At 48.9% G+C, this 25,666-nt stretch overlaps 11 protein-coding genes across 11 annotated transcripts; 5 read left to right on the top strand and 6 right to left on the bottom strand.

Moving 5' to 3' along the window:
- Nucleotides 1-1,554: 1,554 nt before the first annotated feature.
- On the bottom strand, nt 1,555-3,146 carry P152DRAFT_175205 (DUF292-domain-containing protein). Its single transcript, XM_033674129.1, has 3 exons — nt 2,745-3,146; nt 2,585-2,695; nt 1,555-2,520 (listed from the first exon to the last, which is right to left on the bottom strand). The coding sequence occupies exons 1-3, from the start codon at nt 2,766-2,768 to the stop codon at nt 1,714-1,716; spliced, it is 942 nt and encodes a 313-aa protein (XP_033530702.1). The 5' UTR covers nt 2,769-3,146; the 3' UTR covers nt 1,555-1,713.
- Nucleotides 3,087-4,101, bottom strand: P152DRAFT_175308 (uncharacterized protein). The gene is made up of 3 exons (XM_033674130.1): nt 3,807-4,101; nt 3,574-3,710; nt 3,087-3,517 (listed from the first exon to the last, which is right to left on the bottom strand). The coding sequence occupies exons 1-3, from the start codon at nt 3,882-3,884 to the stop codon at nt 3,406-3,408; spliced, it is 327 nt and encodes a 108-aa protein (XP_033530701.1). The 5' UTR covers nt 3,885-4,101; the 3' UTR covers nt 3,087-3,405.
- A 617-nt stretch (nt 4,102-4,718) lies between these two features.
- On the bottom strand, nt 4,719-7,184 carry P152DRAFT_175194 (uncharacterized protein). The gene is made up of 6 exons (XM_033674128.1): nt 6,917-7,184; nt 6,666-6,832; nt 5,986-6,556; nt 5,794-5,934; nt 5,137-5,737; nt 4,719-5,085 (listed from the first exon to the last, which is right to left on the bottom strand). Exons 1-6 carry the CDS (start codon nt 6,974-6,976, stop codon nt 4,874-4,876), a joined length of 1,752 nt encoding a protein of 583 aa, XP_033530700.1. The 5' UTR covers nt 6,977-7,184; the 3' UTR covers nt 4,719-4,873.
- Nucleotides 7,185-8,168: 984 nt separating this feature from the next.
- Nucleotides 8,169-10,142, top strand: P152DRAFT_423711 (fatty acid/sphingolipid desaturase). Its single transcript, XM_033677213.1, has 2 exons — nt 8,169-8,535; nt 8,584-10,142. The coding sequence occupies exons 1-2, from the start codon at nt 8,339-8,341 to the stop codon at nt 10,064-10,066; spliced, it is 1,680 nt and encodes a 559-aa protein (XP_033530699.1). The 5' UTR covers nt 8,169-8,338; the 3' UTR covers nt 10,067-10,142.
- Nucleotides 10,053-11,854, bottom strand: P152DRAFT_461928 (prim-pol domain-containing protein). The gene is made up of 3 exons (XM_033680232.1): nt 11,480-11,854; nt 10,787-11,431; nt 10,053-10,742 (listed from the first exon to the last, which is right to left on the bottom strand). Exons 1-3 carry the CDS (start codon nt 11,707-11,709, stop codon nt 10,115-10,117), a joined length of 1,503 nt encoding a protein of 500 aa, XP_033530698.1. The 5' UTR covers nt 11,710-11,854; the 3' UTR covers nt 10,053-10,114.
- A 1,270-nt stretch (nt 11,855-13,124) lies between these two features.
- P152DRAFT_468666 (MFS general substrate transporter) lies at nt 13,125-14,446 on the top strand (the record flags this gene model as incomplete). Its single annotated transcript, XM_033680838.1, has 2 exons — nt 13,125-13,641; nt 13,686-14,446. The coding sequence occupies 2 exons, from the start codon at nt 13,125-13,127 to the stop codon at nt 14,444-14,446; spliced, it is 1,278 nt and encodes a 425-aa protein (XP_033530697.1).
- A 286-nt stretch (nt 14,447-14,732) lies between these two features.
- Nucleotides 14,733-16,740, bottom strand: P152DRAFT_442668 (MFS general substrate transporter). The gene is made up of 2 exons (XM_033677754.1): nt 15,465-16,740; nt 14,733-15,419 (listed from the first exon to the last, which is right to left on the bottom strand). The coding sequence occupies exons 1-2, from the start codon at nt 16,281-16,283 to the stop codon at nt 14,907-14,909; spliced, it is 1,332 nt and encodes a 443-aa protein (XP_033530696.1). The 5' UTR covers nt 16,284-16,740; the 3' UTR covers nt 14,733-14,906.
- Nucleotides 16,741-16,767: 27 nt separating this feature from the next.
- Nucleotides 16,768-18,708, top strand: P152DRAFT_517075 (serine/threonine-protein kinase pctaire-3). The gene is made up of 6 exons (XM_033682985.1): nt 16,768-17,140; nt 17,230-17,332; nt 17,381-17,458; nt 17,508-18,263; nt 18,311-18,466; nt 18,518-18,708. Exons 1-6 carry the CDS (start codon nt 17,073-17,075, stop codon nt 18,542-18,544), a joined length of 1,188 nt encoding a protein of 395 aa, XP_033530694.1. The 5' UTR covers nt 16,768-17,072; the 3' UTR covers nt 18,545-18,708.
- Nucleotides 16,786-17,393, top strand: P152DRAFT_461924 (uncharacterized protein). The gene has a single exon (XM_033680231.1). The coding sequence runs from the start codon at nt 16,823-16,825 to the stop codon at nt 16,976-16,978; it is 156 nt and encodes a 51-aa protein (XP_033530695.1). The 5' UTR covers nt 16,786-16,822; the 3' UTR covers nt 16,979-17,393.
- A 181-nt stretch (nt 18,709-18,889) lies between the features above and the next one.
- P152DRAFT_442664 (conidiophore development protein hymA) lies at nt 18,890-20,760 on the top strand. The gene is made up of 5 exons (XM_033677753.1): nt 18,890-19,240; nt 19,287-19,347; nt 19,395-19,867; nt 19,920-20,192; nt 20,239-20,760. The coding sequence occupies exons 1-5, from the start codon at nt 19,133-19,135 to the stop codon at nt 20,428-20,430; spliced, it is 1,107 nt and encodes a 368-aa protein (XP_033530693.1). The 5' UTR covers nt 18,890-19,132; the 3' UTR covers nt 20,431-20,760.
- Nucleotides 20,761-20,776: 16 nt separating this feature from the next.
- On the bottom strand, nt 20,777-23,432 carry P152DRAFT_452372 (uncharacterized protein; the record flags this gene model as incomplete). Its single annotated transcript, XM_033678289.1, has 3 exons — nt 20,777-22,892; nt 22,938-23,274; nt 23,321-23,432. 3 exons carry the CDS (start codon nt 23,430-23,432, stop codon nt 20,777-20,779), a joined length of 2,565 nt encoding a protein of 854 aa, XP_033530692.1.
- Between the last annotated feature and the right edge of the window lie 2,234 nt (nt 23,433-25,666).

The raw sequence follows: 25,666 nt of genomic DNA, 5'->3' as shown, positions 1-25,666 counted from the left end.
ATCACGGAATACAAGTCCCGTGGATGACCTCAGTTGCCTTTGACCTTCAACTGGCCAACTGGAGCTGTGGTTTGACGGCAAATGCCACGTGATTCGTTGGGGACAGCTATTACACAGCCACGCTGATCTGCCACTCGCCCACTCCTCAACGTCCACCAAACCGCTCTATCCAGCATCTCTATCACGACTAAATCAATCTCATCCTGCCACAGCATGTGATCGGACCAGAATCGCCACATAGATGGTTCGTTCGTGTTTAGTTCTTGATGTCCATGTGTCCTGAGATCTTATAGGGCCTTCCGTTACATCTCTTGTCTTGTTCAAGTCGTCGAATTGAAGGACCCAAACCATCAAAGGCACGGTTTCATGTCTCAGCCAGCCATGGTGAATTAAAATTCACAATCCTTACGTAGTATGCCCAACCATTTCATAAGAGTTCTAGATCCTCGTAATTGAGCTGGTTCAGTTCGAAGGAAATGCTGCATTCAGTAAACCAAGGCATGTACACGAAGGAGATAGGACGATAATGCTTCAAAGCGGCTGAGTCTCTGCAACACCTCTTGCCATGCGCCAGTTCCTCGCATCACATTCCAGTTGAACTTCTTGCCTATCACCATGGGGTACTTCTTCAATGGTCCGTAGATTCTACGTCGTTTTACAGCTGATTGAAGACACAAGACCGTACCTATCCGGAGTGTCGCCTACGTCACAAAGGACCTGTATGTGATGGAGCACCGGATTGAGCCGATCGTCCTACCAGGACATAACCAAGTCGCCAATATTACAGATGACCGCGGATTCGACATTGGTCCGGGGTCCCTCCGTAGCCGAACTCGATCGACACCTGTCGTTCGGGCAGACCTCCAATTTGGACTCCCTCTTTCTGGAATAGCAAGGTAAATGAGTTCCAGTCCATGTACCAGCTCCATGATACACCTCGCTGGTCAAGTTCGTCCGAGGGTTGGAAATACTGTCGCAAATCCCCAATGGCCTGGAGCTCAGATCTACTCATGTCATGGCCCTTGATGAAGCAGTCCTCGAATCTCCATCTCCTCGCGAAGAACGTCATGAGCTTGTCGGACACGGCTTACACGACAGGCATGGACTCAAACACCATCTCTTAAATCCATGTAGTATCTCATCATCCATCCACAATCATGACCACGCCACACTGGAGTTGGTAGAATACGTTCCGGTCAATGGCGCCAGTAGGGGCCGAATCCACGTGTTGTTCTCCCAGTCAGCGTTCGTGCATAGGAAAAGACAGGAACTTTCATGGGTTGAGCAATGCGACGAAACGGGCGGAGATCTCGAACATGGCATGCACTTGGGAACGAGCGATGCCATGGTCCACAATGCCGAAGAAGCCAACGTTGTCCGTCATGGGTCACGTTGATGCGGTTCGGAAAATTGAAGGGAGATGTTGAGAATAGGACGATCAATATATTTGGTCAGTGCCATTTCTCGCCGCAAATAAAAGACCGATCTGATATTCTGTGGAATTCGTAGAGATATCTCGAACTTTGAGCCAGTGCGCTCTGGTAGTTAGTATGGTGATCACTCAACTCATACGCGTTCATACTAGCCCCGTTCTCCTTGCTGTCCATCAAACGGTTCCAGCGTACTTTGCTCCTCGCTGTCCGATAGATTCGTACGGTAGCAATCAAAGGGTTACTCAAGCTGTCACGCTACTCCACCAGTGACAGGATAACGCTACCTCTTTAACGCAGCAAATCTCTTGGATAATTCGTCGACATCGGGAATCGATCCTCCCGGCCCCTTACCTTTCCCTTCAGGTTTCTTCGTCTCTGCCTTTTTCATCTTCGCACTCGGCCTTAACTCGGTTGGAGGACCAGGCAATTTCACACTCGGCGTAACATTTTCGGAGCTTGGACTCTGAGGTGCGACTCCCACCACGGGTTTCGTTCCGATCTTCCTCGGTGGTGTAGCCTGACTCAATCTTCTTGTCTCATCAGCTTTCCCTTCGTCATCAGAGCCCGTCTTTGTCTCTGCTTCTAGTGGCGGCTCCACCTGTTGCTCCAGCTCTTTGATGCCTCCATCATCCTCATCCTCATCTTCATCGGTGTCCACACCAGGAAATGGCACTTGGTATGTCCTTGCGATCTCTCGCAAATACGCATCCACAAGCTCCGGTGACGGACTCTCAACCTTCAACTTTTTCAACACTCGATCCGGAACCCCCTCTCCTTCCATGGCGAGCGTGGAGTATTCCCGCCCAAACTTCTCAACCAGCAATGCACGGGCCGAATGTAACTCTTTGATCTCGGTACGTGGTGCAGCGTGAATGACGGTACGAACGGCTTCTTCCAAGGCAGGATCGCATTGGTGAGTAGGGGCGGGAGACGAGGAAGAGAGGGTGGTGGATGGAGGCGGGTCGAGAAGTTGAGAGCGGGCAAGGAGCAGCTCGCAGTACAGTTCGATATACTCGTGAAGTTCCGTGGTGATATCGCTTCGGATGATGTTCTCGACGCGGATACGGGCGGATTCAATCTTTCCTTGCTGGGAAAGCGTATTAGTTTGGGAATCGTGAAGCTTGCGGCATATCGGTAGATCGAGAGTGTACCTCTATTAACTGAGCCATAGCTCTTCTCTGCTGCTTCGCAAGCGCAACATCTTTCTGTTGAACCATACGTAGTCGTGCTATGCCCAGCTTGAGTTGGACTTTCAACCTAGTCTGTATGTATGAGCTTGAGATCGAAAGGAACGTTTCAAGATGTATATACCACAAGCGATGAAGGCGGTCCCATGGTGAACGACGTGCAGCTACTTCAGGTCTATCGGCTAGTTTGAGGGATAGAGGTGTGTAATAGGAAGAGAGTGGTTATAAGTTACATGTAGTCGAGTCGTGATTAGTATGTTGGAGAATCAATGGAGGGGTGGTTAAGCTGCTACCAGTACCAGCCCCGCTCTCATCAAGAGAGGCGGCTCGGGGACGCATATAAAGTCCATGGTAAAAGGAGGTTATCCAGAGTTGTGGATATATCAGGAGTATATAACCATCTCTCCACCATAGTCAGACAAATCTTCGATTGCAATCAATATATCGCTTCGTTGGAGTTGAACGCCGTAATGCCATCATTGGCATTGGAACCAAGTTTACAGATGACTTCCATCCCGAAATACAGGTACACGCCGTCCCGGAACCGTAGTGATGAACTCTAAATGGTCTTCAAGACCTAGGTTTGCTGCGCCAGATTGTTCCCGTTGAATGCACTGCTGACATAGGATTTCCCATTGATGTCGAACTCAGTTTAAAGCACCGCTGAACATGCCGTCTTCAATGTCATCAAGCCAGGTGCCCACGCTTAGGAAATCCTCCTGGTATCGTTCATGTCTCCCATCTCGCCCCCCAATACCGATCCCGAAGAGACCATCCCCAAGAGATCATCCCGATTTGTTCTTCAGTCCGGAGTTCGTCCGTGACGCGGAAGGTTTCGATCCGGACTTCTTCGCATCTTTACCGTCATTCGCGTAATTCCATGTCTTGACGAAGACGCTGTTTCTCATGTCAGAATCCAACGCATGTCGTGCCATGGTCTGGCTAGTACACACCTTTGTGTCCGATCCTCGTAGTCTTCCGTTCGAACTTCCTTCACACCCACTTTCATGCCGTCTTTGGTGAAGGTGATATTCTTCTTCTCCATCTTCTTGGTTCCGCGATCGGCGAGGTCATTGGCGAATACGTACATCTAAACCGAAACGGGTCAGTATCAATGTGACCCAATCTCGGGTGCAGCTTGGGCCGTTGTCCCGTGGTTCTTAGACCGCAAGAACTATTATCTTACCTGATATCCGACCCATACGAAGACACCGACAACGGCAAACAGAATCGCCAGAGGGACCAGCTTTCCGATGGCAGACATATTGAAGGTCGTGGTGATGTCGATTGAGAACTCTTGAAGAGCAATGCGATTCTAACCTGATTGAATGAAAGGGAAGGGAGGATAGAGGCCGAAATCTGAATTGTTAAGTGAGCGAATGGCACTCAACGAATGGTGGGCTGAGCTTGTGTATGAACGGTCAACTATCAGCCAAATGCGATGGTGATCACTGTTTGTTGAATTCCGCCCTGACAGCTCACACGGTAGTCAGCAGGAGTGCAGTTCGGTTGAATAGTGAATACGGACTTGGATATCGTAGGGTCTATGGCACCGATCACATGCAGGCGCGGGGACTGAGGAGGGTTCAGTTATAGGGTTTTAGCGGCTTCGACCAGCCTCCTTTCGCCCGCTATTATGTGTTTCATACCGGAACTTTTGGTCTTCCACGTTGAAATGCCCCAACCGTGTGCCCATGAATGATGAAACGCCATGAGGTGCGGCCGTGCGAGGCGTGCGGCACGGGAAGCGGATCCATGGCGGCGTGCCCCCGAAGGCGAGGGGCCCAATCTTATGCTGTTGGATCCACCCCTGAGGCCCTAACGAAATCCTTTCGCGATACCAACCGAGCTCTGGATTTCACAGGTACTACCCAGGTACTACCGCAATATGGATGCTTTATTACACCGCAGACGGAGTATTCATGCTTCATTACTCGTACATAAGTACATTCATTCATCTCGGCTCGATTTGTTCCCATCGAACTAAGCACACATATTCGCAGCTTTCTTGTCGTACCACGCGGTATCAACTTATATGTTCATACTCGTCGTCTGTTCTTCGAATTGGTCAATCTTATCCTTTCTTATGGACAAGTGCCCAAGCAAGTATTCAATGAGCTTGCCCAGGCCTTCTAACCGGTACCGAACCCCTAGGAGCCTCAGCCAGGTGGCCCTGAACTCCTTCACTTCCTTGATTCCTCACCAAGTTGAAAACGACGTTCCTAAACACTTGATGGTTGTTCGATCGTATCCTCACGTCGTTAACTCGGCCATCGGTCCGCTTGACTGTGTAATGATGTGACGCTGAGCAACGAAAAGCGTTTGCGCCCAGTTCAACCCGAAATTCTTTCCAATACGGTACAAGGCCCCGAGAACCCATTGCTTCTGCTGATCGGACAACTGCGGTAGTTGGGAAATGGCGAACATAGGCCAAATGATGAAATAACTTCCAGTCGCTTCGGGTCCTAAGAAGACTCAGCAACACATCCTATAGCAAAGTGTGGTTCAGTACGCACCGATTTCATCTGGACCAAATTCCCGAACTTCCGGTTGACATTCGGGATTCATATGGAAAGGCAAACTTGAGCAAACACCATCGGCCATTTCTTGAATGGCATAGTTGGCTCGGATTAATACCTCCTGGAGCTGTTCTTGGTATGCAGGAGAACCAAGGGTAGCGGCACACAATAATATGACCGATTGGCAGAAGATGCGAGTCATTCGATAATCGTTCCAGCAGTTTGCCGTGTGGACATCTTCATAGACATGGACTGGACCCTGCCATTTGGGGAATGTCGCTGGATCTTCGTGCGGTTGAATGACCGGCTCCACAGAAATAGTCCGGAAACTGAACGTGTCCGGGAGTGTGTTGGGCCAATCCTCTAACTCCGCGTCGATTTCCTGGGCCATTTTGATCATTTCCAAAATACGAGTAATCGTGTCTGATGTCCTGGGTAATTGGAGGAGTTCGGTGGCCTCGACTCGAACCGCTGGCAATCGGAGGGCGATAAGCGTGAGACGATTCGCAGGGTTCTGTTCGCTCTCATCATCACAGAACCATCCTTTTGGGTCGGGAAAGTCGTCGATAGCTTTGCCACGTTGAATAGCTCCGGTAAGCTATAATGCATCAGCAACCGAACAGAAACGTACAGAACCATTTCAGCGACACTTACCATCACACTCCTCACCGCGCGGAACAGGTCGAGAGGAAGGCCACCTTTGACCATCTCCTTTCCACGAATCTTGACCAATGCCACCGCCCCATCCACATGACTACACCAAGTATTCGTGTCTTGAACGGTCGCAGATATAGCCTAAGACCGTTAGTATGATACCTTGAAATCTTTGAAATCCTTGAGACCAACCTCAAACAAGCCGAACAGAAGAGTGGACACCAAAATCTCGTCGGATCTTGCCAAGATCGGGTCTTGAATGGCCTTGGAGACCTCATACATGGCTTTGCTGTAAGCTTCCCGTGCTTCTTGCCGAAGGTGTTTATGGCCTGGGTAGTTGGCCATTGCGGCTAACGAAACGGCATGAGTGGCTAATTGAATAGCCGAACCAGTCATCGAGTTGTTGTACATGGGGATGAGATGTTCTAAATAACCTCGCATGCTACCCGAATGCTGAGGTAAGTTCATGACGAAATTTCGGAAGAAGAAATTCGTGGCTTTTTCGTGGGAAGATATGTTCAGGAAGTCCGGTAGGATATGCCATTCATCCATGAACTTTTGCTGGATTAAGAGATCCATAGGAGTTGGATGGGCACCGAGGATCTTGACCGTGATATCCGATCCATCTTCCAACAACTTACCGATCACGGGATCGATTCTTGATGAAGCAACGTCCACGGTTTGATCGGTCGGAACCAAAGAATTGGCTCTAGTGGTCGACTTTCTTGTCGGTACCGGAGATGTCGATGAACTTTGCGATTGACTGCACTTAGTTAGAATACGGTGAGAAGCCTCAAGTGTATACGAGGCCGTCGGAACAAATTCCTCTTTGAGGTGTTATCAGGGGCAAGGCCAAAGATGTGGATACATACGGACTGCCTTGCGAGAGTTGCGACGGACTCCCACCTTTCTTCCTTTGAGCTTTTCTCGTGACAGCAGACGTCTCATTCCGGAAGATCAGATCGAACTCATTGGGATATCCTGGACATTCGCGGCGTGTTCGTGTACACTGTGTACAACTAGGCCGAATTTCGTCGCACTGCATATCCCGAGTCAGGTACGGACCGCAGTTGAATGGACGCGAATAGAATCATTGAAGTTATAACAACCTAATTCCTCTTACCTTAATATGTCGAGACTTGCACATCTGGCATCCTCGACTCGGTTTGCCACAGTACACCATGATTGAGTGGATCCACCTCTTATAGTGCAATAGAAATTCAACTCAATGCTCAGCAAGATTCAAATGAGTTCCAGGTGGACGATGATTGTTCAAGCTTAGGAAGGGGTGAAGACGATCAATTGATGCCTGGATTATAGCACTTCCAAAGTACCTATATCATAAAAAGATAAAGAACTTTGGTGAAAAGTAAACACGACTGATGTAGTAATCTTGAGGCGCAATTGCAACGCCGCGGCGTGGACACGCAAGCTAGGGCAGGGCAAGTACGTATCTGACCCTGAAGAAGCAGCCTTGCCTGAGCTTCTAGTGTCTAACGTTTGAGCCTTGACGATGCTAAGTTGTAGGAACAAAACCTTCAATCTGTGAAGGGGCCAGAAGCCCAGAATAAGTTCGGCCAGTACGTAGGGTAGGTAACATTAGGCTAGGGTATTCGTTAAGCTCGTCCGCGGAAGTATGGGATTCTTGACCATGCCGCAGTTCACCAACGAATCCCGATGCGAAATATGGACATAATCCGGACGGGATGGAGAGACGTCAGCGATGGTGGCATTTGACAAGCGATTCATATTCACTCCTATTGTCCCAGGACCCGGCCCCAGGGGCCAGAAGTTTGCACGAATTTGTCCGCGTACTACTACTACGTGTGTAGATGTGTGTCGCAAGCATTTCTGTTTTAGGCATAGAGGCTTTGCGAAGGAGACGCAGCAGGGATCTCCACGTTCCCCCTCGGCCCTCCTTGCTGTTGCGTTGGCCGTGATGGCTGGGGACATCTGCTAGGAATTGGGATTGAATGCCATGCTTCGATATTTAGATTGAAGAGAGAGTGATATTTCACGGTGGAATTGGTGATGGTGCTGGCAATGGAGCATGGACTGGATGCTTGTGGGACGATGGCCAAGGAGCCTCGAGGAATGTCAGAGTTTGGGGCTGTCTCCGTAATCGGTAAAAGAAGTCAATGAGGTAACGACCCAACAAGCTAGTAACATAGATATGTATCCAGAGTAGAAAGGACCGAAGTTCAAATGTGACGGTCAATTCGTCAATTCATTTAAAGTTCATCTCAAGATTGGATATTATTGTGAAGTGAAGCCGAGCTCGGGCAACAAGGTATACATACTAGGCAACCACATGCACTTTTTAAACATACCATGCTCCGGAAGTCAGGGGAAGCCCCACGTCCAACCACACGCATGCATCACTCTCACTCCACCACTCCTGTCTGCACTCACCGTCTTTGTATCACGAGAATGTACAGAATAGATGTTCCTGCAATCTTCATCGTTCAATTTTATCTAATAGTTCTGATTTCTCCGCATTAGCGGACCTCCCCTCGTTTAGAATCATCTCCCGCACTGTCTCAGGATGGGACGCGTATCCGCATCGAGGAAAGAGAGGGTGTTCTCGAGGGATGAGATTGAAGCTTTGATAGCGGAGGGGAGACATATTGTCATCGTGAATGGGAAGGTCCTCAAATGTGATGCATGGCTCCAATATCATCCTGGAGGAGAAATATCTATCAGACATTTCCTGGGAAGAGATGCCACAGATGAAGTCAAGGGGTTTGTACTTGTACTGATATGTATCAATCATGTTCCTGACTTGACTAGATTTCACTCCCCCGAAACTCTGGAGTATATGACGAAATATCAAATTGGAACGATCGAAGGACGATGGACTGGTTTCGTACCACCTATCCAAGGAGGCAAGTTTCGAACTCGAGAACAGATCCAATACGAGACAGCCGAACTAGATGTCCTCGACAAAGTCAATGATTCAAGCGACCAGTCCTCAGAACCTAGTCCAGTCTCCTCTCCCGAACTACATTCAACATTGAGGAATCGAGGAGGGATCGACCCGGTGTCCTCGGCAACATCGATATCATCGGTGGATCTCGAAGACATGGATTCCGATAGGATGGGAACCATTGATGCACGTACTGGCAAGGTTTTTGAGATCGACGCTCTTCAATATCCACCGATCGATCCCGAAGTCCAGGAAGATATTATCCGGAAATACCGACAACTGTTTGAACGTCTCAAGAGTGAGGGGTTGTTTGAGTGCAACTACTGGGCCTACGGTGTGGAAACTATCCGATATTCTTTCCTATTTTCCATGGCGATGCTATCCATCCATTGGGGTTGGTACAGTTTAGCTGGGGTTTTCATTGGATGTTTTTGGCAACAACTGGTCTTTACTGCGCACGACTCCGCTCATATCGGCATCACCCATAACTTCCAGGTCGATTCCTTGATCGCCATCTTCATCGCGGATTTTCTAGGGGGATTGTCGATCGGTTGGTGGAAAAGGAATCACAACGTCCATCATGTCGTGACCAATTCTCCGGAACACGACCCCGATATCCAGCATGTACCCTTCTTCGCCGTGTCCCCAAGGTTTTTCGGCTCTTTACGCTCGTCGTATTACGGTCATGTCATGAAATACGATGCCGTCGCAAGGGTATTCGTTCGATATCAGGATTATCTTTACTACGTGGTTCTATGTTTCGGTCGATTCAATCTCTACCGATTGAGTTGGCAATACCTTTTAGGAAGTCAACCCCCCCGAAAAGGTCCGGCACGTTGGCATCGATGGCTGGAGATCGCAGGTCACGTCTTCTTTTGGATATGGTATGGATACGGGATTATATACAAGTCCATACCGACGAACTCCGGCCGGTTTGCTTTCTTTATGGTGAGCCATATCGTCACATCTCCGTTACATCTCCAGATCACTCTTAGTCACTTCGCCATGAGCACGGAGGAACTCGGTGTCGGCGAATCCTTTCCACAAAAGATGTTACGCACAACGATGGATGTGGATTGTCCACAGTGGTTGGATTTCTTCCATGGTGGTCTTCAGTTCCAGGCGATACATCATTTGTACCCTCGCATGCCACGCCATAACCTACGCCAGGCGCAGAAACTGGTTCAACAATTTTGTGAAGAGGTCAACGTACCTTATGCGCTTTTTGGTTTTGTGGATGGTAATAAGGCGGTCCTTGGGCGACTGGGTGAAGTTGGCAGACAGGCGGCCATCCTTGCCAAATGTCAGAAAACGCTTGCACGAAGTGATGATTTTGGGATGCATTAGATATTAGTGAAGTCATGTACTGTTCATATCGAATATATGGAGGATGTTTCAAAACTCCATAGGGTCTGCATCATCTCGTTCACGTTTAATCGCGCGCTCGTCTTTCAACAACTCGGAAACAAAGTTTCGGAATTGCTCGACATAGGGCTTCAGCCGGGTCTTTTCCCAATCCTGGATTTTCTTCTCTCCGGTCCCTTCCCCATCCACGCCATCCATCTTATCATGATCCCATTGATCAATATCATCCAACAGTTGAGTGACGGTCGGCACCTCCAGAGGATCAAACTCCTCCACTTTCTGGACGTCGATTGGCACACAAACACGACCAGTTCCTGGATGGACACAGAATGGACTCTTCAGCAAATGATTCAGTTTTTTCGACACTTCTGCATCCAGCCTGGGATACGTATACTCGAGCACAATATCGATCTTTGCTTCCAGAAGTGCTTTGGAGTCCAGATGTTCCGATACCCTTGCTTCAGCCAACGCATCGATATCCGCCCATTTGGATCCGCTTCGGCGTCCGGGAGCGCTGTCCCATCTCTTGCGTAATGCGGCGACAAGGTCTCGATCAGGAAGCAGAGATAGAAGATGAGCCGCTCGATCGTCTTCAAGCCAAGGGTCTTGAGTCTCGAGGATATCGGAGAAATGATTCCGAAGAATCCTGAGGCTCCGTCTACTCGCAATTAGTCCAGTTCATCTCCATGGATGAGAACATACTCGATATGTGGATGTAGGGGTCTCTTCAAATTGACCTTCTTCCCGCTACTATCTCCCCCTTTCAGCAGTTCCAAATATCCCGCAACCGCTCTTCTTTTGGAATCATCCAACTCTCGAGCTCGTTTGTCACATACCCAAGCGTGAGCACCTCTTCGACCCGAATAAACCCACAAAATGTGCTTGAATCCGAAGTCCTCCCGTAAGGCCGTGTCAATGACTTTGATGGCCATGGTGATGAAAGCCCAGCACCGATGACAGATGTTTGCACCAGTGCAGCAGGTTCGAATCTCATCGTAATCCGTCATATCAATGTCAAAAACCAATTCTTTGTTTAATGGTCGGAATGCGGAGGATTTTCGAAGGGTCTTTCGATCTCGTGGGTTGGTGCTATAGACGGGACCGACCTCGAAACGGGAAGGGAGCATTTGAATGCACTGTTTTCGAAGTAGGTCGGAGGATGGGAATGATTGGTAGCGGAGATATGCATCGTTTGGTAGGGTGAAGGCGAACTCTCGATGTCCAAAGTCGGTGGAAGGAGAGGGAGAATGATTGAGCCATTGGAAAAGGTAACGGAAAGGAAATAGACGCTGATAGAATGCTCGCATGATCTCGGGGTCGGAGAATCTGGCCGATTGGGCACCGGATCTAGTCTATGGTTATTAAGGACTCAAAAATGGATTCTTGAGAGCATACATCGCCTGAACTGACTGAGGCTCTTGTGACGCTGCCATGCTGGATGAGAGATCGTCCAAGTCGTCATCGTCATCGTCAAACATGTCCTCTAATGCCGTGCTAGACTTCTCGGCCTCTTCCGGTGATTCACCTGCACGAATGGTCGGTGTTGAATGGGAACTTTGAGGATTGGCATCTGGAAGGTCATGGTCGCCAGAGCTCCCAGTATCTGGAGACACCGAATGAGGCATATTGCTTGAAGGGTGACCAATGGCGCTCGTGGTTATCTCCAGGTTTTTTGGATGATTGTCAATTGTAGTTCAATTATCAGGATCGAGAGCGGAGCATTGCGTGTATTGTTACGTGCAATCGGCGTGGGATGTTCACAGGAGAAACGTCAAGTTCCGAAATATCAAACTAGATCCGATCTTCTGTTGTCAATTGAGAGACGCGTCACGCGTTGGGACGCGTTTGTCACGTGGAACAAACTCCCACTCTAGCTCATCTTGTTTCATCTTGTTTCCATTGCACTTACCCAACAATACTTACAAGTACAACATCCTTCAGGTATTACCACCAGCAGACAGAAAGGAGAGCCATATCGACTTGCTCAACCAAAGGAGTATGATGGGGAAATAAAATATCTTCAGAAAGGTAATATGTGGCGGAAGCAAAGCAACCATCCGTTTCAACACCAGGGATACGCTCCAGCCTCCTCGGTCTTCAAGGTCATCAATGATCAATCGTCTACTGGGCGGGCTTTCACCTGTCTCTCGAGACTCGGACCCTTTCAACAGGGACATCGCATTCCTTGAGTCCGTATGCAGACTATTATTATGCGGACTATTCGTACGGCAACCGGTTCTCAATTCTGGCTTCCAGTATTCAGTTGGTTCAGCTTCGTGTTACGATATCCGATATATTCCTTCACCGCTCGGTTTAGGCTTCATATCTCCGTATGAGAGGCTCATATGATTTATGAAGGAATCATTCCTTCGATAGGACCGGTGCTGATCTTCCTGCTTCTGGCATGGAGGACACAACTTCCGACGGCTCAAGGTTTCCATCGCAATAGAAACCCCGACCTTACGGACCGCGTTCCTAGTTTCTGCAGATACTTTCCCTTTCCAGTCATTAATTTTTTTAGACACTACATGGCCGTTAGTTTGTACTCCCAGTTTCAAACGGACCACAAACATCCTTCAGAAATCAACCACTGACAGCTGGTGGTGAAGCCCGACATGACAGGGATGTCGGAACCCGTACTGCGAATCCAAGTCAAGGTCGTCTGGGCATTAAATATTCGTTATCGCCAGTAGACAGAATGGACTCTACTTGAAATCGATTGGGTTGGGTGCAGATCTTATTTGCTTGTTCAGTCTCATCCTATAATATCTTGTCTCGTGCCATTTTGATTGATACCTCCGCTGGGTCCATCTCAATCTTCCATGAGGAGCTATTCTTAAGGCACGAATAATCCGAAAGAGTTATGGGCGACGATTATAAAAGGGAATCTTTTCGAAGTTCACGGTCGGACGTCACTTTCCAGGACGCGATGGACACGACCGCTCACCTCGCCCCTATTACGGAACGAGACTCAACACCACAAGCCATCTCCTCCAATGGATCAATAAAAGAAAAGAGCGAGAGTGGTTCGATAAGAGCGATGACTGGAAGCTCGGTCGAATCCATTGAAGCCCAGGCCGTGACTGGTTTTCAATCTGCCAACGACCTCGACTCAATTCCCGATGGCGGATTTCAAGCGTGGGTGCAGGTTGTCGGTGTCTTCTTCCTGTTTTTAAACACTTGGGGCATCGTCAATAGTTATGGGATTTTCCAAAACTATTACCAGACCGAACATCTCGCCCAACATTCACCGTCAGCCATCTCATGGATCGGTTCCATCCAAACGTTCCTGGTACTCGTCATTGGTGTCCTGACAGGACCCCTTTACGACACGGGCTACTTCCGTACCCTCCTGGTGGTTGGAAGTTTCTTAACCGTCTTTGGCATGATGATGCTTAGTCTGTCAACTCTCTATTGGCAGGTTTTGCTCTCCCAGGCATTGTGCGTGGGTCTTGGAATGGGTTGTCTATTCGTTCCAAGTGTCGCGATTTTATCCACCTACTTCAACAAAAACCTGGGAATTGCCATGGGTCTCGGCACCTCGGGGGGGAGTCTCGGTAAGTCGGATGGTCCCTATTCTGACCTTTGCTGATACCATCAGGCGGCATCATATATCCCATCATTGTTACCCGGTTGATCCCCAAGGTCGGATTCCCATGGGCAGTCCGTGTCATCGGTTTTATTGCCCTCGGAACTCTCATCTTGTCGAACGTCTTCATGAAATCCCGTGTCCTTCCATCGGCTACACGGTCATGGAGCTCCCTTGTCGAGCTTGGTGCTTTCAAGGAACGTCCTTACGCGTTGTTCGTCTTCGGAGGATTCATCTCGTACATGGGATACTACGCACCGTTCTACTACCTGACACCTTATGCCATGGCTTACGAGATCACCACCATGGACCTGGCCACATGGTTGGTGTCAATCTTCAATGCTGCGGATTTCGTTGGTCGCATTCTACCGAATTGGGTCGCCGACTATACCGGCCCGCTCAATGTCATGATTCCCTTCGTGATATGTAGTGGTGCCATTGAACTTGGACTCGTTGGAAGTTTCGACCAGTCCAGCCTTATCGCTCTTTGTGTGCTGTTTGGGTTCTTCACCGGTCCATTCATCTCCTTGCCGTCAACGGTCCTCGTCACACTGACGCCGGACCGAGAGAAGGTCGGGACTCGAATCGGCATGGCACTCACCTGTATTGCCATTTCCATGCTCGTTGGTACTCCGATCGCTGGCGAGATCTTGAACCGGTCTGGTTTCGCAAATGTCTGGGTATTTGGTGGTGTGACCATGATTGGCGGTGGGCTTATCATGATCGCTTCACGTCTTTCGATTACTGGGCTCAAGTTGAAGGCTTGGGCTTGATCTGCAAGGCTGAGGTGGAAACGGAGTTTTGTCATTTTGGCGTCAATAGAAGGCATTACGAATCGATTTGTTTGGGTTTAAAGGAGCGGGTGGACGATCGAGATAGGGGTTTTCTGGGAGGTGCAACGGATTCTTTCAACACTGGCCGATCCGCCAATGTTCTCTGACCGAGGGTTACTTTCATCATAGTTTCGTCGCAATAATATCGATCACCCTTCATTCGGGCTCCGACTGATTGAATTCTTCGTCGCTACTCCAGTTCACCCTACCACGCCATAGAAGCATTAGGCAAGCTCTCGCGAAAGTAGCAAGCTAAGGATCGACGGATGTCCCTTCAAGATGTTGAGACTATCAGCTACCGGTATGCAGCCCTAGTATATCCGTAAATCTTCAGCTAGTTCAGTCCTAACCTTGAATCATTCATTTCAGCTGCCCTGGATAGTTGGCTCAATGTGTACATTCAAATCTTATACCAAATTTTAAGACCAGACCTGCTTATCCGGGCTGCCATTAAGAACAAACAACCTGCGATGAAAGAGCTACCACCCCACATTTGGGCATATAAATATCCTCCATCTTTCTGACTGATCAGCGCACCAGCAAGTGGAGGCCCAGTGAGTGTTGCAAATGACACGATCGTAAAACCCATGCCCATACGGGCACCAGTTTTAGTCAAATCAGTCGTTAGGCTTGAGAGAGCTGCCGGAAACAATGCCTGTACTGGAGCTGCTGTCAACCCATAAATCCCAGCAAAAGCAAAAGTAGACTCTCTCGAATGAACTCCTGACCAACCGTATTGCATGATACCACAAGAAAATGCGAATGGTATCATGGAATTGAGCGGGCCAAATGTGGTATCAGCAAAATAGGCCGGAACCACACGACCGATAATGGAGAGCCCATTCATTAAAAGGATAAGGGAGACGGAGTCTTCATATGTCACCCCGATGATGTCGCGAGCGAAGGAGGCAACCTAAAGGAAATTAGCACAGGGCCACCCAGAGAGAAGGTCTCGTACATAGTAGAAGGCGAAATATAAGGACCAGAAGCAAAGGAACATCCCAGTGATGTACAAGACAAAGGTCAGTTCTCGAAACGCAGACCATTCCACCAAAGGTCCAGTCTTCCTTGGAGGAAGTCGTGTCCTCATGAAGGCTAAGATCGTTAACCCCACGGCGAGCATGATGAATCCAAGGACACGGATGGTCCATCCATAACCGATCTTGGAAAGCAGCTGTCGGACGACGGTTGGATATATCATTCCCCCCGTGGCCGTTCCCGAGGCTGCAATGGCCAATGCTAAGGCTCTCTTTTTCGAAAAGTATGTGGGGATCAAAGACATTGCCGGACAGAATAGTAGACCATGCCCGATTCCTAGGCAGATGCCTTGGGACAAGAACACCTGCCAATAGGCTGTACATAGGGAGGTAGTAAACACTCCTACCAGCTGAAATCCCAGTCCGGTGGCTATGGTAGGAAGAAAAAGGCCAGCATCGGTTGCTCGACCTGATGCGGCGCCAATGAAGAAGAGTAAAAAGAGCTGGATGGAGCCAATCCAACTGATATCGGACGGAGGTCGGTTTAAGGCGGTCGTATAGTAGGTTTGGAAAACACCATAGCTGGCGATATAACCCCATGTGTTGAATATCACGAGATGTGCCATCAGTGCTTGGGTCCAGGCGTGGAGTCCTCCATCCGGTGGATCATCGTAAAGAGGCTCCGAACCAAGACGAGTGGCTGAGGTTTCTTGCGCCGGCGAATCATCGATCGGGATGCATTTCGGTTCGTCTTGTAAAGTGAGACCCATATCCAAAGACTTCGAGGAATGTTCTTTCATGCTGGAAAGATAGATTACGAGATTCTATCACAACCTGGAGAAGAGGGGATTTCAAGGCAGGAAAGCAGACATAAATAATGATTTAAAGACTGGTCTTGGGAGTTCAAATTGAAGAAAACTTGAAGAGATGGTGGATAACGACAGAAAAGAACGTTGCCGAATACGCTACGAATGTCATACAAATGTCGCTACAAATGTCGCATAGGGCGGGGAGGATTCCACCATGCCTCTTGTGATCTTGTCTCCAATAAAACCGTGAAGTGTCTGTCTCTAACGTCAGCAGTGTGGAGGTCGGGGATAAAATCTTTAACGATGTTGCCGATCTTTGTCACTACCAATAGCCGTGAAATGGCGAGATGGCGCGAAAAAATGCGGCTAGTGGTCAATTTACCGGCTTGTTCGGAATACCAGTGGAGGAATGTTAATGCTTCCTATGGCCCATCCCGGACAGTATTCCCAGTCACCGGAAGAATATAGTATGGGATAATCATCAAGACCGTTCATTGACGATTGGAAATCCAACATTTGGTCTTGGATGAATGGAGAAGGTCATATTCCCTACCATCTTCCGGAAGGAGGAAAAGGTGATGGATTGTCACTTTGGTCGTTACGGACCGCCGTACGGTACTGTGAGCACCATAACATTCACCACCACTCACTTTATGATTCCACTCCGCCAGCTTACAGATACTTGAGTGGCGTATGCTTCGGAAAGTATGCTCCGACAAGTATGCCCGAAAAATCATGAAGTGGCTTGAAACGTAGGATGAAACATATTCCTGTATAGCCATGAGCACAGAATCGAACTGGAAGCCTTCGCTCGGCTTCGCCGAGAGATTGAGTACGGTGATCAAAATGTAACGTACTTGGAGTTCAGCGAGTTAATTAGTCTCGTTTGCCTCGGGTTGGAAAGGTTGTCTTAAGTCGATGCTTATACGTCATTTAGACAGTCTTCATATCAAAAGTCTGATCCAAGGGTGGAGAAACCGAACATCGCCAAGTTCGCAAAGGAAGAGGAACAGGAGATTTACGATTCTGCGTTGACATTGGTATCTATTGCTTGCTACCTAGCTGGACGCCACTAAGGATTCCCACAGGTAGACTATCGGCTTCAATGCGATCAAATTATCAACAATTTGAAAGGCAGAGCCGCACCCGACGATGAAGAAGAAGAGGTACCGACATCGGGTCAAACATATATTGATATAAAAACTAACTCCCTAGTCCCTCGATACGGGTGTACCCGAAGCAATTCATATCGGGAAGTACGTAAACGCCGTCCATTTCCGTGATGGACTTTACTCGGACGTCTACAAAGCACCGAATCGGACCGAAAAACCAAAGATGGTCGCATTGAAAGTGACATATCCTTCGGCTATGCAGCCCCCTCACAATTCCGAAAGAGAAATTCGAATCTTGCGGGCCGCTGCATCGGAACATGTGGTTAGTCTGCTTGACGTGTTTCGAGATTCTGCAGGAGAACTCGCTGGAACCCGTCTCGTCCTTGTATTTCCACTTCTACGGTACGATCTCGATCATGCCCTGCGACACAAGCTTGTTCAAGAAGATCAAGCAAAGCAGCATCTAAAACACGTCTTGTCTGCTCTTGATTGGATCCATAACCTTGGTATGATCCATCGGGACGTCAAACCTTCGAATATCCTCTTGCAAAATCCCTCGGGTCCTGCATACCTAGCCGACTTTGGTGTCGCTTGGTACGAGAAGGACCCTTCCTCAGAACCTAGCGATCACAAAATCTTAGACGTTGGGACAACTCACTACCGACCACCGGAGCTATTGTTTGGGAACTCCAAATATACGAAAGCAATCGATCTTTGGGCAGCGGGTTGCGTTCTAGCGGAAATTGCCTCGATCAAATCGGATCTCCAACCGTTGTTTGATTGCACCGAAGGCAGTGAGCTGTGTCTCATAAGCAGTATATTTCAATCACTTGGCACGCCAACAGCAGACACATGGCCGGTAGGACCAGTGCTCCAATATAACGGACCCAGCTCACAGTACTACAGGAAGCCATGTCATTTCCAAATTGGGGAAGTCTTGAATTTGTTCAGCATAAACCGAAACCATGGTCGGAATTATTGCCAAGCGCCTGTGGAGAAGCTCAAGACTTGATATCGAAGTTGATCCGATACCAAAGCAGTGATCGGATCACGGCAGCAGAGGTGAGAAGACCGATGAACGTGTAGCATCGTTGTAATCTAACGGTTTGCTAGGCTGCTGGACATGCGTACTTCGGCTAAGGGATGCGAGATTCTTCCTTGCTCCGATCATTCACGGAATGGCCAGGAAGATGGGGTTCGCAGGCTGCGGCCCATATTACAATACTGTATTGTTCTGGGGTATGGACAACGGAGTAGACATGATAGCAATATATGATAGGAATACATCAATGAACAAGAACTCGAATATTCCTAGCTTGATTGATGAAAACATTCGGCGGTGCTCAGGACAACGGAGATAATGACCCTTGGACCCTCCTCTTTCGTACCTGATTCAGTCCTAGCACGAGGGATGGCAAGGATGACCCCTGACTGACGCCGTCATCCCCGAGGCTTTCCTTGTCGAAATCCATCCAAGTGTTGATACTCTAAGTACGAGATATTCCGCGCTGTTGACACCAGCCAGATCCCTCGCCTCTGTTCATTCTTGGTTTCATTGTATTTGGAGTCGAACCGGTATCGGATGGCTGCTGGGTTTCGTCCAGGTTTAGGCAACGCTGACATCTGATCTGCGTTGCACAGCCTTTGAAGCAGAAGCCGCCAACCCCTCTTCATTGTCAATTTGTGAAGCCCTCACAACAATCGTGCCTATCCTAACCTCCTAGCACCATGGCGTTCCTATTTTCTAGGAATAAACAGAAACCGACCATGGAGCTGGTACGGACAACCAAAGAACTCATCCAAAAGCTCATTGGAGAGGAGAAGGCGGGCTCAAAGGTGAGTATCCCGCACCAAATCCCAAGCGGTCATTGAACATCTCCAGGTTGAAGAAGAGGTAGCACGAAATATAAGTCAGATGAAGTTGATATTGCAAGGGACGCAAGGTTGGAATGCTCCCCCACTTAATCGATCAAATTCTTACAGAAACCAGAAATCGAAGTCAGCCCCGACCAAGTCCAGCAACTTGTCAGCCTCCTGATCTCCGAAGATCTACTACTTCTCCTAGCGAACCACATTCACCGTGTCCCATTCGAAACGAGAAAGGACACACAGATGATCTTCTCACATACTTTCCGATTCAAACCTCCAGGATCCGAAGCTAGCGAACCTCAAGCCCTTCACCACGTTATATCCAACCGACCGGAAGTGATTATTGCTCTTTGCAATGGATATGAGAGAAGAGAAAGCGCAATGCCATGCGGAGGAGTGTTACGGGAAGCGTTAAGATATGACGCGATAGCCGCTTTGATCCTATATGACGAACGGGATCAAAATCGACCACAAGGATTGCGATCGGTCGACCCATCCCTTCCCTCCAGCGGGAATGGTGTGTTTTGGAAATTCTTCGACTGGATAGATAAAGGGGCATTCGAAGTCAGCGCGGACGCTTTCAATACGTTCAGGGTGAGTCCCAATCAGGTACAGACTGTTCTCAAGTCTCAGCTAATGGTTTCAGGATATCCTTACTCGGCATAAAAGCTTGGTCGCGCAGTACCTGACGGTCAATTTTGATACGTTCTTCCCCAGATACAATAGAATCCTCATCCAATCCGAGAGCTATGTCACGAAAAGACAATCCATCAAACTACTCGGAGAATTACTATTGGATCGAGCCAATTACAATGTGATGACAAAATATGTCGACTCAGGGGACCATCTCAAGATCTGCATGAAGCTACTCCTTGACGAACGGAGGATGATCAACTACGAAGGATTCCATGTTTTCAAGGTATGCCCGTTGTACTTAGAGCTAAGCGCTTGCTCACTTCCGTTAGGTCTTCGTCGCCAATCCAAACAAATCATACGAAGTTCAACGGATGCTCATCAACAATCGAGATCGATTATTACGGTTCCTACCAAGTTTCCTAGATGATCGAACGGACGACGACCAATTCAATGATGAGAAAAGCTTCTTGATCCGACAAATCGAGCTTCTCCCAACAACTGCGCCTCCAAACCCGAGTTGAAGACCTAGAGCGGGTCTCGATTCACCAGCACACAACCTTCAAGCATTTCCAGGTGTTAGCGATTGATTCTCTGCTTTCTCACCATGAGGTATGGTCAACTTTCGCTCTGAATATTGATCCCTCTCTCCCATTAGGCGTGTGGAGCGATCAGGGCGCCTTGCTTGTTATTGTATGACAACGGAGCTTGACACCATGGAAAGCGTTGATTTGCAAAGGCGCATATGGTCTATGTTTTCATGTACATAGTAAACAATCCCGATCCAACGCAGCGATGCTAAAAAATGCTATCGGTCCTAAGAACGCCCCCAAAGCCCTATCTAAGCAATCTCTAACCATCATTGAATCATCACAAAACCCAAATCAGAAAACTTGAGAGACTCATCAACCATCCTTCGACAATACCATCCTTCATTCTCCCTACTCCGCTACTACCTGTCGAGGGAGCCGCACTGCTCGATCTAGTTGCGGACACCGATGAACCGGATGGACCCGTGCTTGATGATATGGACTTGCTTCCCGATGAGCCTGCGCTAGAAGCAGTCGGGATTGACCCACTCCCTGTTGTCGATGCAAGTACCGATCCCAGTTGAAGTTTGCTCGTTGAACTTCCGATAACCAATTCGGATGCATCTGTTCCAAGACTAATGACGGTACCTGATATAGTTGCAATACCTCCAGGGGTAAGCGTGGTGCCTGAAGCAACACTGTACCACATCTTCCCATCTTTTACTGTTGCTGAGTAGATCCTCCCATTGACAGTGAGCGCCGCAGGAACTTGAGAAGCAGAAGGAATCGATCCGAGGCCTCGGAGTGTCGATATTTGTCCGTTGATCACAACATAGGAACCATCGGGGGCAAGGGAAATGGCCTGGCCATTGGCAGTGATGGTACCACCGGGAGTGAGAGACTGTCCTGGCCCAATAACGAAAGATCCGGAGGGATTGGCGGTGATTGTAGCAGTGCCAAGGACAATGGTAGGTGGTGTAGGAGGGCCTTGACTGAGCGCGGCTGTACTGCTTCCACCTATCACAAGGGCTGGGCCACCAGGTCCAGGGGTAGGGAACGATATGGAGACTCCGTTGATCGTTGCGATTTGTCCGGGTTGGATAGTCTCTCCTCCGATAACAACCCCATCATTCCCAGAATAGACTTGGACGGTTGATCCACCGATAGGAATGGATTGAGGACTGGACGAGCCCTCATTCAAGGACCTACTTCCACCGGATGACTCTCCAAGTCCAGGTCCCCCATTTGATGGGTTTGTGCCTGGTGATCCAGAGCTAGAGCCTCCATTGCCTGGACCATTATTCGGTGAATCGCCGCCTGAAGGCCCTCCGCTTGACGAGCCTCCTCCCAAAGATCCACTGCCGGAAGACGAAGACCCTCCACTCGAAGACCCTCCGCCTGAAGCCGTGCCGCCTGAAGGACTCCCGACTGAAGATGCTCCGCCAGAAGACTCCCCACCTGGCGGTCCACCATTCGAGGATGTAGTTCCGCCTGAGCTTCCGCCACCAGAAGAACTGCCCGAAGAACCCCCACTGGAGCCGCCACCGTTCGACGAGCCATCACCGGAAGAGGTCCCGCCAGTCGATGGACCCCCAGACAATCCTCCTAGCCCTGCGGCAATGCAGCCAGCAACGGTCGAGCAACCCCCATCGATGCCTCCACCTGGGCTTCCAGATCCAGGAGTGGCCACAGAACCGTCGGGGGTTCCGCTTCCGCTTCCACTGCTTTCGCCACCCGAATTGCTACCGCCGTTGCCCCCTCTTCCATTGGGATTCTCTCCCCCGTTCGTATTTCCTCCGTTGTTAGTGTTCCATCCTCCGTTGTTGGCGTTCCCTCCTCCCACAGAGTTCCCGCCTTCGTTGGTGTTGCCGCCTTCGTTGGTATTCCCTCCTCCGTTATTGTTCCCTCCGCCTTCATTTCCTCCACTTTGATTTCGTTCACCACTACCGCCAGGGGGATTTGGATCCGCTGGTAGGTCATCTCCCCCAGATTTGCCCTCAATGGTAATCTGAGTATCCTGAACACCCACCAAAAGTAGGACCGACGTGTGCTCTATGGTGCTGTTTTGTTGTGGTACGATCTGCACAAACCCGGTGGTGGTTGGCCAAGGTTCGCGACGAGAAGCAAACGGAATTGGTTTTCTCTTTGGTAACTCATCGTACGATGGGGTTGGGTAGAGCTTATGCCTATCAACCAACCTTCGTCCGATTAGCGGCAGGTTGTCGCCGACGGTTCCCGAGCAGTTGGATAGGTCCATCGCTCCGGATTGTTGGAACTCGGGGAATGTCTCGAGAGCGTTGCGCACACGGTTAGGGATCAACGGACTTGCTTCCGCTGCAGGGAGAACAAGGTCCTGAACATGTTGTTTATAGTCGACGGGAATTGCTGTCGGTGGAGCCGTACAAGCTGACGCGTATTGGAAACCCGTGAAAGCAACATATGGAGATGGGTAGGTACTGAGATAATTAGCGTAGCTTCTGATCTCCTCCAAAGTATCTTACAAGATTATCCCGGGAAAGTCGTTTGACGTGTATGGTATCCCATCTGTGGTGAAGACAGAGGTTCTCATGGGGTCTTTTGGCCGAGCGATGGTAAAAGCTACCGTGATAGTATCGATTGTCGTCGAAGCTGGACGTCCATCCAAAAAGGATGTAACCCTAGTAAGTGTTGTGGCTGTCACAGATACGTCAGGCTGGGCAGTAAGTGTCCCATTCCCAGGGTTCAATTCCTGAAGACCAGGTGGAGGCAGAGTAGATACGAAACCATTCAGTGAACAGCTCGAACATACTTGTGGCATTCGTGACACCCGTGAGCCGTTTGCTGACACTGAAACGCCAACTATTGACTTCAGTTCGCTGACATATAAAGTGATCAAACGACTTACCAGCGAGAGTCACTGATGAGCTCTGCTGCACCAGGTTAGATGATGAGTCTTGTGCAACTGCCAATGAGAAGCAAAGCGCCAATAGTGACAGGACAAAGAGAAATTCAAGCATGATGAAGAGCAGGAGAAAATAGGAAATATAGAATCAGCAAAAAGGGTTCATATGAAAACTCCTCAGACGATCACCGCTTGAAGACCATGATAGATTTATCCCTACATATCAAAGAGACAGAAAATGAGATGGATCATGAACTCAGGCCCTGAGCAAAGGCTCAGTGATATGTTTGTCCGTATCGGAGTCGGTCTATGAATAGAGTTGCAGCTTAGGGGCACTGCTTTCGTGGCTTGGGATTTTGGCTGTCCATGTATACGGAACTTTCCATTTCAAAGAGAACATTTATTGGGCGTCATAGGCGAGACAGAGATACCTTATAGGATTGGTTATCGAGTTCTGTATGTCTCAAGATGGAAGAGTCCCTGAGCAACAAGAGGCGACCAACATCGCAGCCGCACTCCTAAAGCCAGGATCGTCGCGAATCATGGCATTCAAACTTGGGAGTACAGAAAGGACGTAGACGTAGTAACAAGAAATATAAGGTCAAGTAGCGAGGACAAAGCAGAGAAGCTGAAAGAAAAACCTTCAAAATGCGGCTTAGCAGCTGAATGTTCGGCTGTTCAGGAGGCGCACATCCTCACCAATCAACAGGTTATGTTCAGCTCGTAGAGATGCAGACTCATTGCGCAAAAATGGTTGAAACCACAGGAAATCCACAGGAATAGCACCAAACCTCCGCCATTCTGAAACCAAGTTTTTGTGTCCCCATCAGCTAGTAATGCGATCATGCAGGCTCTCAAGGATGATGACCCGGCTATTGGGACATCTCTACGAACGCAAGGTTTGAATCACCCGGATGATATTCTGTGTTCCATAGCTGGGGATGTATCACTCGAGATCTCCTAGTGATGGAAAGAAGGAAAGGACAAAGGTCGAAGTCACAAGGTGCGAGTGTTATGGGTGTAATGAAAAATATTATGTTAGGGTATATCCATATGGTAGTTCCATACGGAAGTCCCTTTCAAAAGTTCTTGCCCACGCTAAATACGCCACTTTCTTGGCAGTCCCACAATACCAGCCGAGGAATCCTAAATACATCGAATCCGTCCTTCATCGCTCCTATTTTCAATCTTATGAAGTCTCTCTCGCGTTACGAAATGGCTCCAAATACTGACATCGCAATACTGTTCTTACCAAAGTGCGTCAGGATCGATATAGGAGGGAGAAGACTTGCGCTGATATCGCGGGCGAGCTTTATAGAGGCGGTTAGATTGTCTCCGAGTCTACCATCTGGAGAGTGCTCAAGAAAGCCGGCTTCAACAAGACGAAGCCGACGAGGAAGCCTAGATTGACAAAGAAGATGAAAGCTGAACGGTTGAAGTTTGCGAAAGAGCACGAGCATTGGACACTGGAAGATTGGAAAATCGTTATTTGGAGTGACGAGATGGCTATCGTATTACTCCACCGGAGAGGTAGTTATCGAGTATAGAGGACGAAAGACGAGGCGCTTGCAAAGACCTATATCCGGGAGCGTTGGAAAGGATATACAGAATTTATGTTCTGGGCCTGCTTTACGTATGATAAGAAAGGCCCTTGCCATTGCTGGATGCCGGAAACGAAACAGGAGAAAACCGACGCGGAAAAGGCATTAGAAGAGATGAACGACTTGCTTAAACCTATTCGTCGAGACCAATAGGAGCTTGAGACCGGTATAAGGAGGATGGGACTCCGGAATCCCTCTAGAAGAAAGCCGATCTGGAAATAGACGCAGAAGACAGGGAAACTAGTTCGACGGAAAGGAGAAGGAATCGACTAGTATCGATATTAGACAAAGATATTAATTCCGAAGCTATTTCCTTTCGTCGAGGAATATCAGAAGGATCGGCTAGACACGATTGTTCAAGAGGATAAAGCTCCGTCGCACGCCCATCACGCACAGCAACGAGTATACGATTTGTACGGAGTACAGCGACTTCTTTGGTGCGGGAATTCCCCAGATCTAAACGTTATCGAGCCATGTTGGCTATACATGAAGAGAGCGACGACAAGGAAAGGTGCTCCAAAGAATAGGAGGAGAAGGTATAGGCTTGGATTGAGCGGATTCCATGACATATTCAACAGATAATTGAGCTAGAAGGAGGGAACGAGTAGTTATAAGGAAGGGAGAGACCATACGAGAAAGGACTGAGGTAACGCGAATGGGTGGGACTTAGCCATTAGTACATGTATCCTAATTAGAAATAGTTTCATTTCCGGGACTTGGCGTGAGCAAGAACCCTTGAAGGGGTCCT

This window comes from Eremomyces bilateralis, assembly GCF_010015585.1.
Source record: "Eremomyces bilateralis CBS 781.70 unplaced genomic scaffold P152scaffold_28, whole genome shotgun sequence".
NCBI classification, from domain to species: domain Eukaryota; kingdom Fungi; phylum Ascomycota; class Dothideomycetes; order Eremomycetales; family Eremomycetaceae; genus Eremomyces; species Eremomyces bilateralis.
This window is presented reverse-complemented; position numbering and strand designations above follow the sequence as displayed.

What these genes read in the sequence shown, in the direction of transcription:
- P152DRAFT_175205 (XM_033674129.1), bottom strand. Translation starts at nt 2,768, where the DNA reads ATGGGACCGCCTTCATCGCTTGTG. An exon ending in GACCGCCTTCATCGCTTGTG is followed by an intron (nt 2,696 to 2,744) that starts GTATATACATCT and finishes TCATACATACAG; the next exon opens with ACTAGGTTGAAAGTCCAACT. An exon ending in CTATGGCTCAGTTAATAGAG is followed by an intron (nt 2,521 to 2,584) that starts GTACACTCTCGA and finishes ACGCTTTCCCAG; the next exon opens with CAAGGAAAGATTGAATCCGC.
- P152DRAFT_175308 (XM_033674130.1), bottom strand. Translation starts at nt 3,884, where the DNA reads ATGTCTGCCATCGGAAAGCTGGTCCCTCTGGCGATTCTGTTTGCCGTT. An exon ending in TCGTATGGGTCGGATATCAG is followed by an intron (nt 3,711 to 3,806) that starts GTAAGATAATAG and finishes GTTTCGGTTTAG; the next exon opens with ATGTACGTATTCGCCAATGA. An exon ending in TACGAGGATCGGACACAAAG is followed by an intron (nt 3,518 to 3,573) that starts GTGTGTACTAGC and finishes CATGAGAAACAG; the next exon opens with CGTCTTCGTCAAGACATGGA.
- P152DRAFT_175194 (XM_033674128.1), bottom strand. Translation starts at nt 6,976, where the DNA reads ATGGTGTACTGTGGCAAACCGAGTCGAGGATGCCAGATGTGCAAGTCT. An exon ending in GCAAGTCTCGACATATTAAG is followed by an intron (nt 6,833 to 6,916) that starts GTAAGAGGAATT and finishes CGGGATATGCAG; the next exon opens with TGCGACGAAATTCGGCCTAG. An exon ending in CAACTCTCGCAAGGCAGTCC is followed by an intron (nt 6,557 to 6,665) that starts GTATGTATCCAC and finishes AACTAAGTGCAG; the next exon opens with TCAATCGCAAAGTTCATCGA.
- P152DRAFT_423711 (XM_033677213.1), top strand. Translation starts at nt 8,339, where the DNA reads ATGGGACGCGTATCCGCATCGAGGAAAGAGAGGGTGTTCTCGAGGGAT. An exon ending in GCCACAGATGAAGTCAAGGG is followed by an intron (nt 8,536 to 8,583) that starts GTTTGTACTTGT and finishes TGACTTGACTAG; the next exon opens with ATTTCACTCCCCCGAAACTC.
- P152DRAFT_461928 (XM_033680232.1), bottom strand. Translation starts at nt 11,709, where the DNA reads ATGCCTCATTCGGTGTCTCCAGATACTGGGAGCTCTGGCGACCATGAC. An exon ending in CCTCAGTCAGTTCAGGCGAT is followed by an intron (nt 11,432 to 11,479) that starts GTATGCTCTCAA and finishes ACCATAGACTAG; the next exon opens with ATCCGGTGCCCAATCGGCCA. An exon ending in CCCCTACATCCACATATCGA is followed by an intron (nt 10,743 to 10,786) that starts GTATGTTCTCAT and finishes AATTGCGAGTAG; the next exon opens with ACGGAGCCTCAGGATTCTTC.
- P152DRAFT_442668 (XM_033677754.1), bottom strand. Translation starts at nt 16,283, where the DNA reads ATGAAAGAACATTCCTCGAAGTCTTTGGATATGGGTCTCACTTTACAA. An exon ending in TATATTTCGCCTTCTACTAT is followed by an intron (nt 15,420 to 15,464) that starts GTACGAGACCTT and finishes AATTTCCTTTAG; the next exon opens with GTTGCCTCCTTCGCTCGCGA.
- P152DRAFT_461924 (XM_033680231.1), top strand. Translation starts at nt 16,823, where the DNA reads ATGGAGAAGGTCATATTCCCTACCATCTTCCGGAAGGAGGAAAAGGTG.
- P152DRAFT_517075 (XM_033682985.1), top strand. Translation starts at nt 17,073, where the DNA reads ATGAGCACAGAATCGAACTGGAAGCCTTCGCTCGGCTTCGCCGAGAGA. An exon ending in TTGAGTACGGTGATCAAAAT is followed by an intron (nt 17,141 to 17,229) that starts GTAACGTACTTG and finishes TACGTCATTTAG; the next exon opens with ACAGTCTTCATATCAAAAGT. An exon ending in CAACAGCAGACACATGGCCG is followed by an intron (nt 18,264 to 18,310) that starts GTAGGACCAGTG and finishes ACAGTACTACAG; the next exon opens with GAAGCCATGTCATTTCCAAA.
- P152DRAFT_442664 (XM_033677753.1), top strand. Translation starts at nt 19,133, where the DNA reads ATGGCGTTCCTATTTTCTAGGAATAAACAGAAACCGACCATGGAGCTG. An exon ending in AGGAGAAGGCGGGCTCAAAG is followed by an intron (nt 19,241 to 19,286) that starts GTGAGTATCCCG and finishes GAACATCTCCAG; the next exon opens with GTTGAAGAAGAGGTAGCACG. An exon ending in AAGGATTCCATGTTTTCAAG is followed by an intron (nt 20,193 to 20,238) that starts GTATGCCCGTTG and finishes CACTTCCGTTAG; the next exon opens with GTCTTCGTCGCCAATCCAAA.